The 17,326-nt window shown below is 35.9% G+C and overlaps 1 protein-coding gene across 1 annotated transcript in view; it reads left to right on the forward strand.

The window, feature by feature from the left end:
- Positions 1–10,119: 10,119 nt before the first annotated feature.
- LOC115212065 (E3 ubiquitin-protein ligase CHIP-like) overlaps positions 10,120–17,326 on the forward strand; it is a 99,063-nt gene continuing 91,856 nt past the window's right edge. The window contains exon 1 of the mRNA XM_029780872.2: positions 10,120–10,368. Within this exon, the coding sequence (XP_029636732.1) occupies positions 10,279–10,368 (90 nt within the window). The 5' untranslated portion in view covers positions 10,120–10,278. The remainder of the gene's footprint in view (positions 10,369–17,326) is intronic.

Raw genomic sequence — 17,326 nt, forward strand, 5'->3', positions numbered from 1 at the left:
ATACTTGGTCAACTATTGTTTCTCTTGATGATTGACAAGAGAACCTGTCAAAAATGTGTTGGCTGTCAATTGATGTGATTAGGTATTTCATATGACAAAACAATACTTAATGATGTAACCCATTCTGTGTTTCTTTTATAAAAAAAAAATCTCTAAGCCCATTTTATGTTTAAAACAAAAATAGAATTTTCTTATCTCATGATGGACATTTGTTCTTGATTCAGGAGGAGACAGCAACTGGAAGAATAGAAAAAGACCAGAAACAAAGATTTAGGGAAATGGAGAGTTACAGGAGTAAATTCTAGAAGGAAACAGCTGAAAGATTAAAAATAAAGCTACCAGGAAATCAGGTAGCAGTTGCAGGAACTGAATTAGAACAAAGTACAAAAATTGTGGTCAAGGAACTTGAGAGCAATAAAAAGAAAACTGAACAAATTTACCTGGAATTGTAAGTGCAATTAAATAAGAAAGATCCAATATCAGCAGTTATGAACTTGAATGTAATATCCACACTAATTTGGTTGGCACTATTTTGCCACATTATAAAACAAGGTGATAGCATTATTGACATGAATATTCATGAACTTCAGTTCATTTCTGACCACCTGACCATTAGAGAGTGTGCAATGTTAGTGAGAGCACTACAAATAAACACATGGGAATTACCTAAGAACCTTAATAGAAGAAGAGTCAGCAAAACTAAACCTCCAGTTCCATGTTTAATCCTGTTACTCAATTATGATCAGAATAAGGGAAGGCACAAGACCTTCCATGACCTCTCACGTCGACTGAATCAAATTGGTAGGAAAGATCTAGCAGACAAGCTCTCTCAAATGATATTCCACAAGAAGGCAGAGGACATTAAGAAAAATTACCTTAATGATCCCTTCAGGAAGCTAATACACCCAACGCCAATTTTTGTGAAAATTGTTACTGGGGAAGGGGTGAGTGAACAGAAGGGAGAACACATGCCACATTATGATACAAGGCCTAAAGTTAAGGAAACCAACTTTTGGAGTACAGTAATAATGATGTTTTCTGTAGTGACAGTGTTGAGCCTTTTATTCATGGTCACATCACTCTGTGTCACTGGATGTCCTGTTTACATCAGGTCATTTTACCGAAGCTGTGCACCTCAATATCTTGTTAATTGTACCTCTAAATGTTACAATGTTATTTGTAACATTAAAGATTCGAAAGCTGAAAAATCTTATGCACTACCAAGAAGAAAAGAAGCAAATTAATAATTTTTTTTTAAATGTAATAATTTTATATACATACGTATATATTTATGTGTATATATATATATATACATGCCACTTTCTCTCCCACCATTTCTGTCTCTTTATCTATCTATCTGCCTGTCTGTTCATGTCAGTGTACGAGATAAATGCATATGAACTTAGTATAAACTTAATTTACTTGAGAAATTTAATCACTTCAAGTATGCAACTAACAAGCATTCGGTATCATGATTTTATGTTTTATGTGAAGAATGGACTTAACATATAACTAACAGTATAGCCCCACATTACCCAGGTTTGTTTTTTAGCTGCCCTTAAAACAGCAGACTTTGATGATGCATTAACAAAGTTTTGACATAGTTTCAATCTTTTTTGAAAAGTAAAAATTTTGCATTATATAGCTTGTTATTCTCTTTAAGTAAACATTTTTCTGGTTGAAATACACTGAAAAATGGCAACACAGCAGTCAAAAAATCATAAAAAATAGGGATTTTCATAGAAAAAAAAGCACCTTTTTAATGTAAATAATTTTTGGTCTTAACATTGTCCAATTTGAATTTTTTCTTCTACAGAATGAAGAGCAAGCCTTCTTCCATCATACTTTCAATTTTGGTCAACTTGCGCCACAGGGTCTCGGAGGAGATAGTGTTAGTTGAAGGCTACCAAACCTGCCATACACACACACAGACAACTTCAGCTTTATATGTATAAATATATAAAGAAAATATTAGAATCTGTTCTCCAAGTTACTTCATATGATATCTCTAGATATTTTGGTGGCTATTCTCTTCTCCAGCTGCTGCTGTCCTAAAGACAACCATTTATTTAGCCACACAATAACATAATATATAGCACTTATTAATCCTATGAGTGCTTGATGTATAAATCAGTCAGGAACAGAAAAAAAATAGCGAAGCAATCACTTTATATATTACTAAGAAATAATAACTGTCTTGAAAAAGGTATTAAAGAATATTTTCAGTGCTCTATGGGGTGGGGGGTGGGGGAGATCCAAGACAATGTAGGACATAGAATACATGCCAGGATTTATATAAGAGATAGATACACATGAACGTAAGTAACGCAATCCTAGTTCATTGGTGAGATATTTATTCCTTGAGTGGACATTAAGGCACACACACACACACTCACATGCACACACACACTCATACACACACACACACACACACATACACACTCTCTCTCTCTCTCACATCCACCCACATACATATATTTATATGTTTATTTTAATACAATAGTATGTTCCTATCTATGTTTTGTGTAACACCTTGGGAAGCAACTTATCATCATGTGTTAACGCCCATTTTCCATGTTGGTATGGGTCAGTAATAAATAGACATATGATAATTATGGTAGTGGTGGTGGGAGAAACACCAGCAGTGAAGTTGGCACTGATAATGATGAATGGGAAAAGAGAGAGAGAATGTATTGAGTTCAAACTTTGCTGAGGCCAACATTACATTTTATCCTTTTAAGGTTAATTAGATACGTGCTAGTCAAGTACTAAACTAAATGGATATATACCAGTCAGTCAAAGCATAAAAGTCAAGTACTTATTTCTATATTCACAGTACATCACTGTATTGTCATGTTCAATACACAGTTTCATAACTCACACTATACAACTATGATACTATGTCTTTGTACAACTGCTTTACTATTTACACTGTAGTATAATGATCAGTACATATCATTTCACTATTGTGGGACAATACATGAACAGACAAACCATGGACAAATAAACACAAAAGTGGGGACAAAAAATGAATGAAAAAGGATGAATTATACAATGAAAATAAAAAAACGGAATGAACCTACTTGACCCCCACATCTGAATGACTTAATTTAAATTTGTCAAAATTGATTAAATACCATTATTAAGTCTTTTGAATCAAATACGGTAAGTCTTTTAAATAATAATATTTTAAAGTCTTTTGAATTAGATAACATTATTTTTCACTAAGTCTTACTGTAGCCGGTATTTTCTTGATATCAGTTTTTTACTTCAGCTTATCAGGGCTCTCCCTTGGTACCACAGTACATTTCATAAGTGAGGACACTGACTCATTGTCCAAAGTGTTCACCTCTGTTCAGTTTTTTGACTTTCCCTTTCACAGAAATACACTTTTCTTGGGGTGGAGGTGGGAGGACTTTTGGCTTGTGTGTGTGCAGTATTGGTGTTCATGTCTAGTTGTATAGGATGAGGGCCGGTGTCCGTAGGGGACGGGAGGGGAGGGTGGGATCGGGTTGGCGCAGGGTGGGGATCAACAGTAACAGTATGTACCTTTTCCTCCTTTTTCTTTTTCTTTTTCCTGCTATCTCCTCGTCATCCTTGGCTCCATCCTCTGTCATATCCTGCTCTTCCTTGTTGCTTGGCTCCTCCTTGCTAACTCCCGCTGAATTTGTTATCATTGGAGGTGGAGGTGCAGTTTCTTTCCCGTTGGTGTTCTCACTAGTGCCATTGTGGGCGGTGGAGGGCAGTTCGCTCTTATGTGGAATTTTTGGCCACACTTGAAGCAGTGGGCCTACTGCCCTCCACTATCACCTTAAGTACCATCTCTTCACCTTTTGTTATTGTTTCAATGATCCTTTCTAGATCCTTTGGGGTGGCTTGGATAGCCATATCCAGGTGCTGCCCTTGCCAGTTTCTAGGTTCCAATTTTACTACTTGGAGGTCCACTATTTCATCTTCCAGACCCGGCAGAATTGCCACCACCAGCCAGACCACATCCACTTTTGGAGGGAGGCCTTCCGCCCTTAACCTGGAAGAATGCCTTCCAAGGTAGCTGGGTAGAAGCACCACCTTATTCATCCTGAGTGCTGCCTGGCTTTTGCTGTGGTACGAAACCACACCTCCACCATAGCAAATTTATTTCTTCAGGCAAGGTACGTAATATCTTGCCAGATTGGTTTTAATGCCTTCTCAATTTGCAATGTTGATGCCATTTCCACTTTCTTTGCTTTTGGATTAGAAGTCCTGTATATAATTATTTTTTCTATTGTCAGCTTTATAATATTGCTGGTAGGGACACCTTGACAGCCTGTCCCTCCCGGCATAACATATATTTGAATTTTTCTCTATTGCACCTCTCTGCGTTCAGCTCTTTGCTGCTCCCTCTGGTTACAGCTGCAAAATCTCTTCCTCCTACACTCTATTCCATTTCCATATTCCGTTCCATTGCTTCATGGCTCTTCAGCAATTCCTCTTCAGACAATGAATACATGTCTGATGAGCTGAGGCTTTCATATTCCATCATTATTACAGCGTTTCCCTTTCAAGTAAGGGTAAAAACTGACAAATAAAGCTGCTGCAATAGCAAAAAAAGTGTCGTAAGACACACAACAATTTATAACAAACAGAAATAAAACATAATTAACAATGTGACTGACTGCTATAACATAAACAACATGAACAAGGGGTAGCAACATCAACTGTGACCCTATAGCGATGGAATCAATAGAGAAAAAAATGGACAAGTTCATATAAGACTCATGCATGCTTTGTGGCTGGTGATTTTAATTATTTAAATGTACAGCATATTCATTAGGAGTTCAATACATGACACATCCATTTTGAGAAGATGCATTGCTTAGTGATTAGATGGTTGTAGTTGTGATTGTAAGATAATGGTTTCCATTCCTAGACTGGGTGATGTATTGTATTCTTGAGCAAAGTAGTTCATTTCACAGTGCTCCAGTCCACTCAGCTGTATATGAGTTCTAGTAGTAACTGGGAAGGCAACCCTGTGATGGACAAGCATCCCATTCATGGGTGAGCATTTGAACCTCAGTCACTTATATACCATGGAAACTGAGTTAAGCTCTGGCCTCATGAGTTTTAGGTCTCATGACAAATCCAAGTCCTACGTCTTAAAATATACCTAGAAAAAAAAAGGGAGCATTTTATTATTTCAATTTTATGCTTCATATCTTTATGTGATTCTTGAAGTTTGATTTAGAAGTTAATTGAAATCCTAATTTTAAACCTGATTCCACAAATACCTTTACCACTTGAAATTTTCCTTATAATTATGTAATAAAAGAGAGTTAGTGTTGATGACTTTTGCTGTCTTCTCTTGGTAAGTGAAGCTGATGTGATTAATGCTCAGCTTCTACAGATGTCAAAAGAAAAATGTGAAAGATATTCTTGAGAGATACATTTTGAGACCGAGAGATTAGATATGTGGGGAAAGTGAAACATGGTAGGGATAATAAGAGAGAGAGGGGAGGAAGGGACGAAGGGAAGGAGGTAGAGAGTAGAGATAGATAGAGAGAGGGAGAGAGAAAGAAAGAGGAGAGAAAGGGAGAGAGAGAGAGGGAGAGAGAGAGAGAAAGAAAGAGAGAGAGAGAGAGAGAGAGAGAGAGAGAGAGAGAGAGAGAGAGAGAGAGAGAGAGAGAGAGAGAGAGAGAGAGAGAGAGAGAGATGTGTATATCAAGCATAATTAGGTTTTGCTTCTCTGAACAGCTAGCTTGTTTAGTGGATCAGAATCTGTGGTAGAAGTGCTGGAAGAGATGTACAAAAGAAAACAAAGCTATCTATGAACCAATAATCAAAGCACATTGGTGAAAGAATATTTGCAAAACATCTTACTCTCAGTATCAAAACGAATTTTTATTTCAAGGGAGTTAACTCTGCTTTGTTTAGAGTGAGCTTAACATGAGCTCAGATAAAACAAAGCATTCACAGGATGTATTTTCCATGTATTTTGTATGTAATGAGGTTGTTTTCAGTTGATTTGCATTAATTAAGATAGGAAAGAGTTTGGAATCATTTGTATCTGTTTACTAGTTATTATAGCAGTTACAGAGTTACAGACAATTGAGAGGAAAGTATTTTTTTGGAAAGAGCATCACATAGAGGGTGCATGTAGTCGGACTGTCGATTAGGTTATAAGACATTACAATTTTTTGTTGACAATATCAAACACCAGCATCTACAAATTTCAGCTTTAATAAATTTGAAGAGCAAAATCGTTAGCAGAGCAAGAGAGATGTTATAAAACAATGTGATATTGGTGACTGGAACAGCCTTCAAATATTAGTGATAATTGACAGATTATTGTTGTTGCTTAGTTCCAATTTAGTTTTGATCAAGCAGATCATCATCATCGTCGACGTTTAACATCTGCTTTCCATGCTAGCATGGGTTGGACGATTTGACTGCACCAGACTCCAATCTGATCTGGCAGAGTTTCTACAGCTGGATGCCCTTCCTAACGCCAACCACTCCGAGAGTGTAGTAAGATATATAATCAAGATGTATTCCCTTTAGGACTATCTCACCTTAATTTGTTTTTTAGATTCAGTGTTTTTAAGATCACATTATACAATGCACCCCAACTTTTTTCAAGACAGTAGAATTTAGGAATGTGGTTTGAGGTATTTTTGTCTGTTATTTTTAGCAGGTTAAACAACTTCAAGGAACCTTCAGAGGTGGACGAATCCCTTATGTGCTATTTGAAGTAGACAGTTGATTGCTTGGTTCAACACCAGTAGGATATTTTGTGGATATTGTTCTGCAAAATATGAAGTTTTTTTCTACTGCCAGATGTTGATGCTTTTGTCTAACCTTCAAATCATCTCTGAATGAGCAGACTTGTAATCAACCAATATCACATTGTTTTATAACATCTTTCTTACTCTTGCTCTGCCAACGATTTTGCACTTCAAATTCATTAAAGCAGGAATTTGTAGATGCTGGTGTTTGATATTGTCAACAAAAAAATGTAATGAGCTGGCAGATTTGCTAAAGTATTGGACTACAATACTTTGCATTGTAGGAACTTCTGGTTCCTTACATTCTGTGTTCAAATCCTGCCATAGGTAACTTCAAATTTTTAAGGTGGCAAATCATTAGTATTCAGGACAAAATGCTTTAAGGCAATTCTTCCACTTAACAGTCTGAGTCAAATTCTGCCGAGGTTGACTTTGTTTTCATCCTCACAAAGTCCATAAAATAATTGTCAAGCACTGGGATTGTAATTGGACTAGCTCCCTCCCTACAAATTTCAGGCTTAGTACCTATAATAGAAAGAATATATTAATGTTTTCTAACACTGGAATAAGACCACAAACTTCGTGAGGGGGTGTACTCAGTTAAATCAACATCATAACCTTTTTGGTATTTCATTTCATTGAACGCAGAAATATAAAAATTGCAAAGTTGATTTCAGTAGGACTGAACTCTGAATATAATGATCACAGATAAATACTGCAAGCTGTTTAACTCGACATTCTAATGATTCTGCTAATCCACTACCCTTGATACATAATTAGAAATAAAACATTTTGTTAAAGGGAAAATCATTATGCCAATATAATTAACATGCACACACTGGTTCAATTTCATTTATTTATTAAACACCTTGTGAAAACTTATTAAAATGTAGGAAACACTTTACAAAGACAGATGTGTTAACCCTATTATAAAAAAGATCCCTTGCCAATGGTTGTTTACTTTTGACAGACATAAATAGATCATTAAATTTGAAATGTTTTTTAATTTTGTACGAAAGGCATTTTGATGCAGTTTTGCACAAAGAATATTCTGCATGTATTTTTCTTGCAAAATACTTTGGCTAGCAAGTAATAATTTTTCTTCTAAAGATTTGAATTTAAATGAACAACCCAATCTGTTTCAGGAGATCCCAAATGGTTTACTTTTTACAAGAGATCTGCTCCCATGGTCAAGTAAACAATTTTACTTTTAATCATCTGTATTTGCAGTGCAGAAGACACATGTTAGCCATTTAAAGACACACAAAAACTGTCAACTGTACTTAAACATTTATCATTTGTTATATGGTATCAAAATTTTCATTGTGTGAATGCAACCTAGCCACTGACAAAGTTGCAATGTGTCTTCCATACTGCAATCATTTTAGTTTCAGCATATGACCTCGGATCAAATCACTTGCTTGGAAAATATATCTCTGAAAAATCATTTACATCCTAAATCACAAATGCTTAAGAAATACATGTCAGAGACTGTTGCAAAAAGTGAGACTAGCATTTGTCTCATCTTTTTCTTTTTAACACAGAATGCTCTTAACTACCAATGTCCATTACAGTACAACTGTTGCTGTCCAAAAGTAAAACACTCATGCTAGTAATTCAAATTTTATAAGCTACACTAACACGGAGTTTGATTAAGGCAAAGTGTATCATAGCAGAGATTTGGTGCTCCAGATGAGTGCTGATAGAGTAGTCCATTATCATAGGTTATTGCACTTTCACTCTGATTTGGCTGGTTGAATAAACCTTTGGTTAAAGATATTCCAGTTATGACTACCCCTTCTTTCTCTAAGACACAATGCACCAGATCCCCATTTTTCTTGGCTGCTATTTCTAGCAGGTCAAGTGACAGCATATAGGGTCATTTGTTAGATTGTAGCACATTGTTGCTTAACTTCATCTCAGCCTTGCTTGAGCAGATCAAGAATAAAAAGCAAAACTGATTTCAAGAAGATTTGACAGGTTTTTCTAGTATGTTAAGCAACAAGGTAGAAGCTTCCTATTTGGCTTGACTCCTGTAGATGGATGATCAAGATTTGAACCACTTCTCTGCCTACCTGAGGATCACACACCACCTTAATACATGTAGTCATTTAACATATACAAAGGGCAGTATGGTAGTCTAGGCAGTGTTTCTCCCACTGTTTTAGCTTGTTCCAGTATGTTCTGGAGGAACGTAGTCCAAGGCGGACAGTTGTTGTGCCTTTCACAATGGGTCGATTACACACTGAATCGTACGCTGTAGTTTAGCCTCAAACCTGACTTGGTTGAGTTGACTTATAATTAAAGATATTGTTATTCAGCCGCAAAAGCAGCAGATCTATGATCGAAGGCATTCCAGCCATGACCATCTAGTCTTTTTCCTATGCGCAGGGAATCCAAAACATTTTGAAACGCGTCCTTTACCAAAACTGTAAGATATGATGTATTGGAAAAATGGCTGCTATTTCTAGCAGGTTGAGTAACTCAAGTAATATAACGTTTTGAAGGATGTAGAATGTAATAGCGTTGCGGTCGTTAAGCTACTGATCAGCACTTTTTAAGATAGTAGGGTAGTTTGAAATTTAATTTTTATTTTTTAGCTGGTCGATCGACCAACAAAGACGATCCAATCCATGATGCCACCGTCTTTTTTTTTTTTTTTTTGAAGCATCGTATATCTAAGATAAATTATTTAATTTGCACGGTTTTTTCAAAAAGACCGTATAATGGAATTTATGTGCTAATTCTAGCAAGTCAAACAAACAACTAGAAGTTCCCTTGTTGTTTAGCAACGATCAGCTCAGTCAGAGCTGACCTATGATGAAGGACGTTCCAGTCATGACTATTCCATCATTTTCTCAGGCAAAGCTCTAAAGAATCCAACGTGAACTTCCATTTTACGATTGTAGGATGTGATTTCCGGAAGATTTGGCAGGCATCCTTAGCAGATCGAACGAAAATGTAAAGGCTTCGTTCATTCAAGCATGCTCATGATCAAAAGGTTTCCGGCCATGACCATCCGACATTTTAAGGTATAGTGAATCTTGGACAAAGCTATCCACTGCACATATACCTTTAAGAAAGTAGAGTGTAATTCAAGGGAGATTTAGCTGCTATTATTTGCAAACTGAATAAACACGAAGTGATTTTCTTGTTAGATATGTTGTATACGGTGTAGTGTTAATGTTGCGCATCAGGGTGGTGTAATGCAATGTAGGATAGTAGAAAGAAGTGTATTGCTATGTTGTGTAGAATAATGTTATCTTAAGTAACGAAGTATACTGTTGTGGAATATAGTGTAGTGAACATGTGTCGGTCGAATGCCGGAAGTTAAGTGGAGTTATGCACTCTCCAGTAACGGGAGAACAAAATATATATCTCCAACATGGCCATATACATTGTTGGAATAATGTGAAGTTTTTTTTCCTACCAACATTTCTTTGGTTTGTTATGTCTTATTAATCACCTTTATCGACTTGAACAGAATTGCGCCTGCTTCTGTGTAAATAGTTGAAAGATGACGGCTGTTGAACTAAAAGACCAAGGCAATCGGCTGTTTGCCATGAAGAAATTCGAGGCTGCCATAAGCTGTTACACGAAAGCCATTGTAAGTTGCTACAACATAGGAACACACATTCAACCACTCGCTTTATATTCTCTGCTGATTTTCTTTCGACTTTCTCATTCTTTTCTCCGGTTATCATTTGCTTGTAGCTCTGTGAATGGCTATTGGGTGAATTATTATTAATTAATGACTCGTGGTAGGGATAATGGAGTGGTGTCTGTGTGTGTTTCAATCTGTTTATCTTCTAGATACGCTTCTCTGTGTTACTGAATGTATATGTTTGTGTGTGTGTATATATATATATATATATATATGACATATGTGCATGTGGTAACTATTGACGTTCAAAAGAAAAAGAAAAACTTACACAAACATGTTACACGCATCTATCAATAACGCATTGAACATTCCTGTTTTTCGTACAGACACAAAAACACAGATTGCGTGTGTGTGTGTGTATATATATATATATATATATATATATATATATATATATATATATATATATATATATATGCGATATTGGAGTATGACAGTTTTCACTTTGGCAAACTAATTTTCAGCTTTACAAAGGAACGATACCAATATATAAATAATGTTGCTAACATAGAGACAAAGCTACAAATTTGGAGGCGGGGTTAATCGATGTCATCGACTCCAGTACATAACGGGTACTTTATCAATCCCGGAAAGATGAAAGGCAACAAAATTGACCCCAGTAGAATTTGAACTCGGAACAAATACAGTAATGAATTTTTATTCCATGTTCTAATTATTTTGTTAATGCCCTAAATTTAATTTCAAAGAAGTTGAGATATTTTCACGTTTAAATGAAATATTTTGCGACCAATTACACGATCAAATACAAGATATTCATATGATTGATCTTTCACTTTGTGTAAGCTTAAAAGGTTGTGAAAACCCCCGCAATAGTCAAAGAAAATAAATTACTGATGGAAACTCCCTAAGGAAGGTGAGAACTTTCGTGAAAGTGAAAACGCTGTTATATATATCCTAAGATCGTCATATTTATATATATACGTTTCTCTCTCTCTTTCTATGTAAGTATGTGTGTGTATTTGTGTGTAATATGTTTTAGAAGACGTGTGAACGAAGTATTTCTCATTTAGTTTAGTTAGAGCCTATGCGAAAGAAGTTGAGCAAAAGGAAGAATCCAGAACGTACAAGCTAAAAAGATGTGCGGTGGAGCACTTCATTTCCTCTGCAATTGATAAACACAAATCTTGTCGTCCTTTTTTTCTTTCTTTTTCTCTTGCATTTGTTTATTTTCAGTGACAGAAGTCGTAGTAATAGTGGTTTTTGTAGTGATGGTGATGCTAGCCGTTTATGGACGCTTTGTTAAATGTTATTTATCAGGTTTCCATTAGCATCTTGGGGCTAAAACAACAAAGCCTATTGAAAGCAATTCTTTCATTGAATAACCACACCTCAGTATAACTACCTTACTTGTAATGATTTAGGTAAAAATGTCACGCTCCTAGTTAATGAGTTAGCTGTTAGTGTTTGTTTATTTTTTGTATTTTATCTATGTGAATTCAGAAGTCTTATCAGTGACAAAATATATACACCCAAATGGGCAAGACACTGTTTCCTCTTCATATTTCTGATTAGTGATTAAAAAAAGAAAAACAACAACTGCGGAATCTGTAATACCAGGACGATTTTAGATGGTTGTTATCTATTCAGCTGCGTTTCGGTTGCTATCAGTCTCCAATTTCCGCAATAAAATACAAAATAACAGATTTAGTTCTAAACCTCTCAAACTGATGTACACAAACACACACACACTAATATATTTGGTTAACCTTATGAGTTTTAAATTCTAAATCACAACAAACATTGCGTTGAACCCGGCACTTTACCGATCCTCTCTCACCTCTAAATCACAATTTTTTTTTCTTTATCAATTTAGTCTTAGATACAGTTTGAATAAAAGACGGTGATTACGATTTCGATACCTATGATCACAAGTCTGTTGGATCAGGCTGATGTGAGATTGAACAACTATAATCACCACAAAAACAAAACTTTGATTATTGAAATTATTAATTATCTTAATAAAATCAATGTCAATTTAGTGTTTTAATTTTCTTTTGTGCTGTATCATTATCGTTAGAGCTCGAGGTCTTTGTGGTAATTTTTCTGTGAGTAAAACCAATACCAGTCTTAATTCAAAAGTTGATAATAATTATAGTAAATTTTGGCAAGTACACCCGCACGAGTTTCACTCAGGAAAAAAAAAAAAAAACCTCGGATTTTTTGCGACTTCTCATAATTTATCATAATTATTGTTGTTGTTGTTATGATTATTAAGGCAGAATTGTTGACACGCCGGGCAAAATGCCGAGCGTCATTTCGTCCACCTTTACGTTCTGAGTTCAAATTCCGCCGAGGTCGACTTTACCTTTCATCCTTTGGAAATCGATAAAATAGGTACCAATTGAGCACTGGAGTTGATATAATCGACTGTCCCCCTCCCCACAAATTATCATGTTTTGTACTTATAGTAGAAAAGATTTTTTTTATTATTGTTGTTGTTAATATTAGAGCATCTAATAAATGCCTTATTAGTTAAATTTCTCTATATTTCAAGTTCAGATTTCGCTAGAGTACACTTCGATTTTCATCATTTCCGCGGTCTTCGATAAAATTAGTACCAGTCTAGTTCAGGCCTATTTATAATCATCTGTTCCACTCCCCTTGTATTTCTGGATTTGTAGGTACGTTAGAAACCATTATTGTATCAATAACCGCTGTTGACTTCAAAATCTAAAACATTCATTCATTCATATATATATATCCTCACTGTAGTTCACTTTCTCTGTCACTTTCGCTCTTCGTCGCTGTCCTTTTATTTCTTCCGCCTTCATCGCTCTGTACACCTAGTTCTCTCTTTCCATTACGATTAAAATATGAATAATCGTCACCCCTCATTCATTCGTCATATCGCTCTCTCTCTCTCTCTCTTTCTTTCTTCCTTTCTCCATTATTCTCTTTTATCTTATCGTTTCTCATTCAGTTTCTCACTTTCATCATCTCTCTCCTTCTCTCATCGCCTTCTACCACCTAATTCTCACGAAACCTGTTTCTTTGATTATTTGCTAACTAAATCATTAGTTAATATTGTTATCTCTGTATTTTAGGAAAGGTATGAACTTCACAACTTATTTTCTCAAGTTGTTTTATTTATATATTTATTTCGTATCTTTGTAAACAAGATAAAAATGTAATAAAGTTGAACATTATTATCGCATTACTACTGTTGTTATTAAGAACGTGGTGTGGCAGAATGGTAGTGCCCAGTATAAAAATCTTAACATGTTTAGTGACAACTGGCGTGGGAGCTTCTTTAAGGTTGTTCGAACTACTAAAAATAGCAGTCAAATTTTCCTTAACATATATACTCTAGCTCTGGTTTCCAATTGGATGTGGCGACACCTTAAGGTATTGTAGACAGTAGGTAGTAGGATGTCACGAGCTATCCTCAGAAACTTGTATTTTGTTTACTGAAGCAAAACAAAGGTATTGTGAGCCTTAGGATATTGTGTGATAAGGTCACAGAAACGTTGAAAACCACTGGCCTGCAGTCTTAAAAAAAGAAAAATAGAAGCACTTGTTGAACGATGTAATCCTAAATATGCAAAAAAAAAATAATAAGATGGTCATGGCTGGGACGTCTTTGATTATAGGTCTACTCAATTCAATAATGCCAACTCTGTCCAACAGCTCACATTTTTATGCAAATGATGCTACTCTTCCTTCTTTCCTTCAAACGTTGCATCTGCATGATGTAACTTAGACACCACATGTCGAACTAGGCCTAATTTCATGAACAGACACTTCTAAAGCATCTTCCAATTAGGACATTCCAATCTCCTCTCTTTCAACAGCAAAACGACACAAGCACTCCTCATATCAAGGATACCTCATGGCAATTCTTCTTCCCTTAAGCATGAGCAGCATGCAACTAAATCCCTCATGAGTGATCCAGATATTATACCTTACTTAAAGCTGTGGGGACCCTTCCTTGCAAAAGTACATCTTTCAAATGGCTTGGATCATATTTCAAACCCTGTCTCTGAAGAGAAAGACCACAAAATGCTTTATTTCTTAGTAAGTACTGACACTCTTAGATGAAGCCTACAATGGAGTATTGTTCCCACATCTGGGGTACTGCTGCTGTCACATCCAGAGAAAGTTCTCTTCACTGATTGATATAAAATCACCCACCGATATGCTCCAGTTTGTAGTCTGCAATTGTGCCATCTCTTCTTTTTGCCTTTTGTACCACTTCTATAATAACTACAGCTCCTTGGTGCTTGCTAGTCTCATACCACTACCACACAAACATTTCTGACTCACATGCCCCTCCTGTCCATTTCATCACCCATTTTGTCTACCCTCCCTTTTGCCAGGCCCCATGCACTAACCCATAATGTCTAGTCTTTTCTCTTCAGTACATTGATTCTTTTGCAGTTCTGTCCTTGTGTTTTTACTGCAAGTGTCAACTTGCAACAGTTTAAGTGTAATGTTAATATCATCATCCTCACTGAGCCCTGTGGGCTTGCAAAGGCTTTAGGCATTGCTCCTTCTTCCAGACCCTGCGAGTTTACACACACACACACACACACACAAAATTAGTGTTGACCTGGTGTTACACAACATCACCTTATTACATTTTGGTTTCAGTCTAGGGGTTGGTGATAGTTGAAATTCTGATAAAGCCATTCAGTGACTTTATGGTATTTATATTGCACCATCCAGTGTGTTAGGCCTACCACTTGTAAAAATGAAAAAGGTAAAAGGAATTCTAGTGAATGAGGTTGAAGTGACTAATAAAACTCATATTTTGCTTAGGAAGTAATGTGAATTTTGTTAGCAAACTTTTTTATAAAAGTTGGGTGGCAGTGACATAGTTTTACAAGCCTTATGCATTTCATTGTGAGGGCTGTGAAGCTTTTGTAGTATTGTGAATCTTCCTAAGTCAGTCATCTCATTTTTGAGGTTCCTGCATAATTGTATACTTTGTGTGTGTGTGTGTGTATAAACAAAGTTAGGAAATTTGAGACTTGAATATATATTTATTTAACCATGTGATTTCCATAGGGTTACAACTATTTCACAACCTTCTTCAGGTAGTATTAATTTCAGTATGCCAGAAATTATGTGTATATGTTTGCATTAATATATATGCTTGCTCAGCATTATACAACACAATTGTATATACACACATTAATACAAATAAATTTAACTCATCAGATCACTGGAACATCATAGTTACATCAACTCTTTATACATTTTTATATGTGTTTTATTTTTTAAATTGTTTTTGTTTTAATTAGTCGAAATGAAGTGGGACAATATTCATAATCTCAGCAGACTCCTCCAAAATGGTGGGATTGATGTGGTTGATATTTGCTTTGAACATCTATAGGTTGTTTGTAAGAAAATGAGTGAGTAAACCAGAGGATTATAGTTTTGGGGAAAAGGAATGGATCTTAGAGGTGAAACACATAAGAGGTAACAAGAGGAGAGTTGGGTAAGTTTGAGTGGAGGAGGTATACAACTAATTAGTTCAGAGGAGTAAGAGCTATTATTGTAGTAAAAGTGGAATAAAGAAATGTTGTAAGATAGTTGCTGGAGCTGTTTGTCAGTCAGCTGTATGACCTCTTAAGGCGGCGAGCTGGCAGAAACGTTAGCACGCCGGGTGAAATACTTAGCAGTATTTCGTCTGCTGCTACGTTCCGAGGTCGACTTTGCCTTTCATCCTTTCGGGGTCGATTAAATAAGTACCAGTTATGCACTGGGGTTGATATAATCGACTTAATCTGTTTGTCTGTTCTCTGTGTTTGGCCCCTTGTGGGTAGTAAAGAAATATGTATGACCTTCTCTTGGCCATGGTCAAGGATGTTTTGTGCACTGGCTTGTGAGCACTACTCTAATGCAGGTCGTATTCAACCCTTTTGTAAATGTATTTATGTTGAAATACACTGCTTTTGTTTGAATTAGTTTTGAGAGTAATGAAGAATCTAGTGAAATTACTTTGGCCATTGTTAACTTAGTGTTCAGATCATGAAATTTTCATAAAAGGTTTGAATTTTGATCTTTTTAAAACATGAAGTTTGTATGATTAAATGAAGAGTGGTCTTAAGCAGATTGGTATGAAATGTGTTAAATTTTGTAGTAAATCAGCAACTGGTTAAAGCTGAATTATATTCTGGCTCTGGAGATACATTCTGGAAATGTTATATATGTTGAATTGCTCTGAAAGATCATCAGATATTGTAAGCCTTAGCATTTGTTGTAGCCTTGAATGTATTAGTTCTGTGCCATTTGTGTTGAAAGGGTGAAGGGCATGACTGTTTACTTGATAAATGTAATGATTGTGACTCTGAGCTGCTGAATGAGACTAGGTTATGTTCCATTGAGAATGTTTTTGAGAAATCTGTTCAAAGAAGCTATGCATGTATATGATACTTATCAGTGGTAGATTTATATGGAGTAAAAGCTAATATCATCTGTATAGGAGTGTTTGGTTAGAAGTGACAGCAATAAGGTAATTTATGTGTGGAGTGGAATAGTGTGAAAGACATGACACTTTGAGGTACACCAGTTGATGAAGTGAAGGTTGGAAAGAATCTGGTGTGTGTGTTGATATTGTCTGTTTGTTGTAAACAAGTCACCATCATACAAACAGTGTCCTTCATTTCCAAATTTCCATGACAACATGTCTGACCATGGACCATGGGAAAATATTACCTTGCTTGGAAACAGGTGAAGATTGGTGTCACAAAGAACATGTGGTTGTAGAAAATCTGCCTCAACAAGTTCCATCTGACCCATGCAACACAGAAAAATAGATGTTAAAATGATGACAAAATATATCTGAGTGCAATAGGTGCATTTTTTGAGCCACCTAGAGGTGTCATGTCCTTGATATGACTAAAGTTTTCTCACAACCTCACTCTTAAGAGTGCAT

The sequence above is a fragment of the Octopus sinensis genome, linkage group LG5 (assembly GCF_006345805.1).
Source record: "Octopus sinensis linkage group LG5, ASM634580v1, whole genome shotgun sequence".
In the NCBI taxonomy this organism is placed as follows: domain Eukaryota; kingdom Metazoa; phylum Mollusca; class Cephalopoda; order Octopoda; family Octopodidae; genus Octopus; species Octopus sinensis.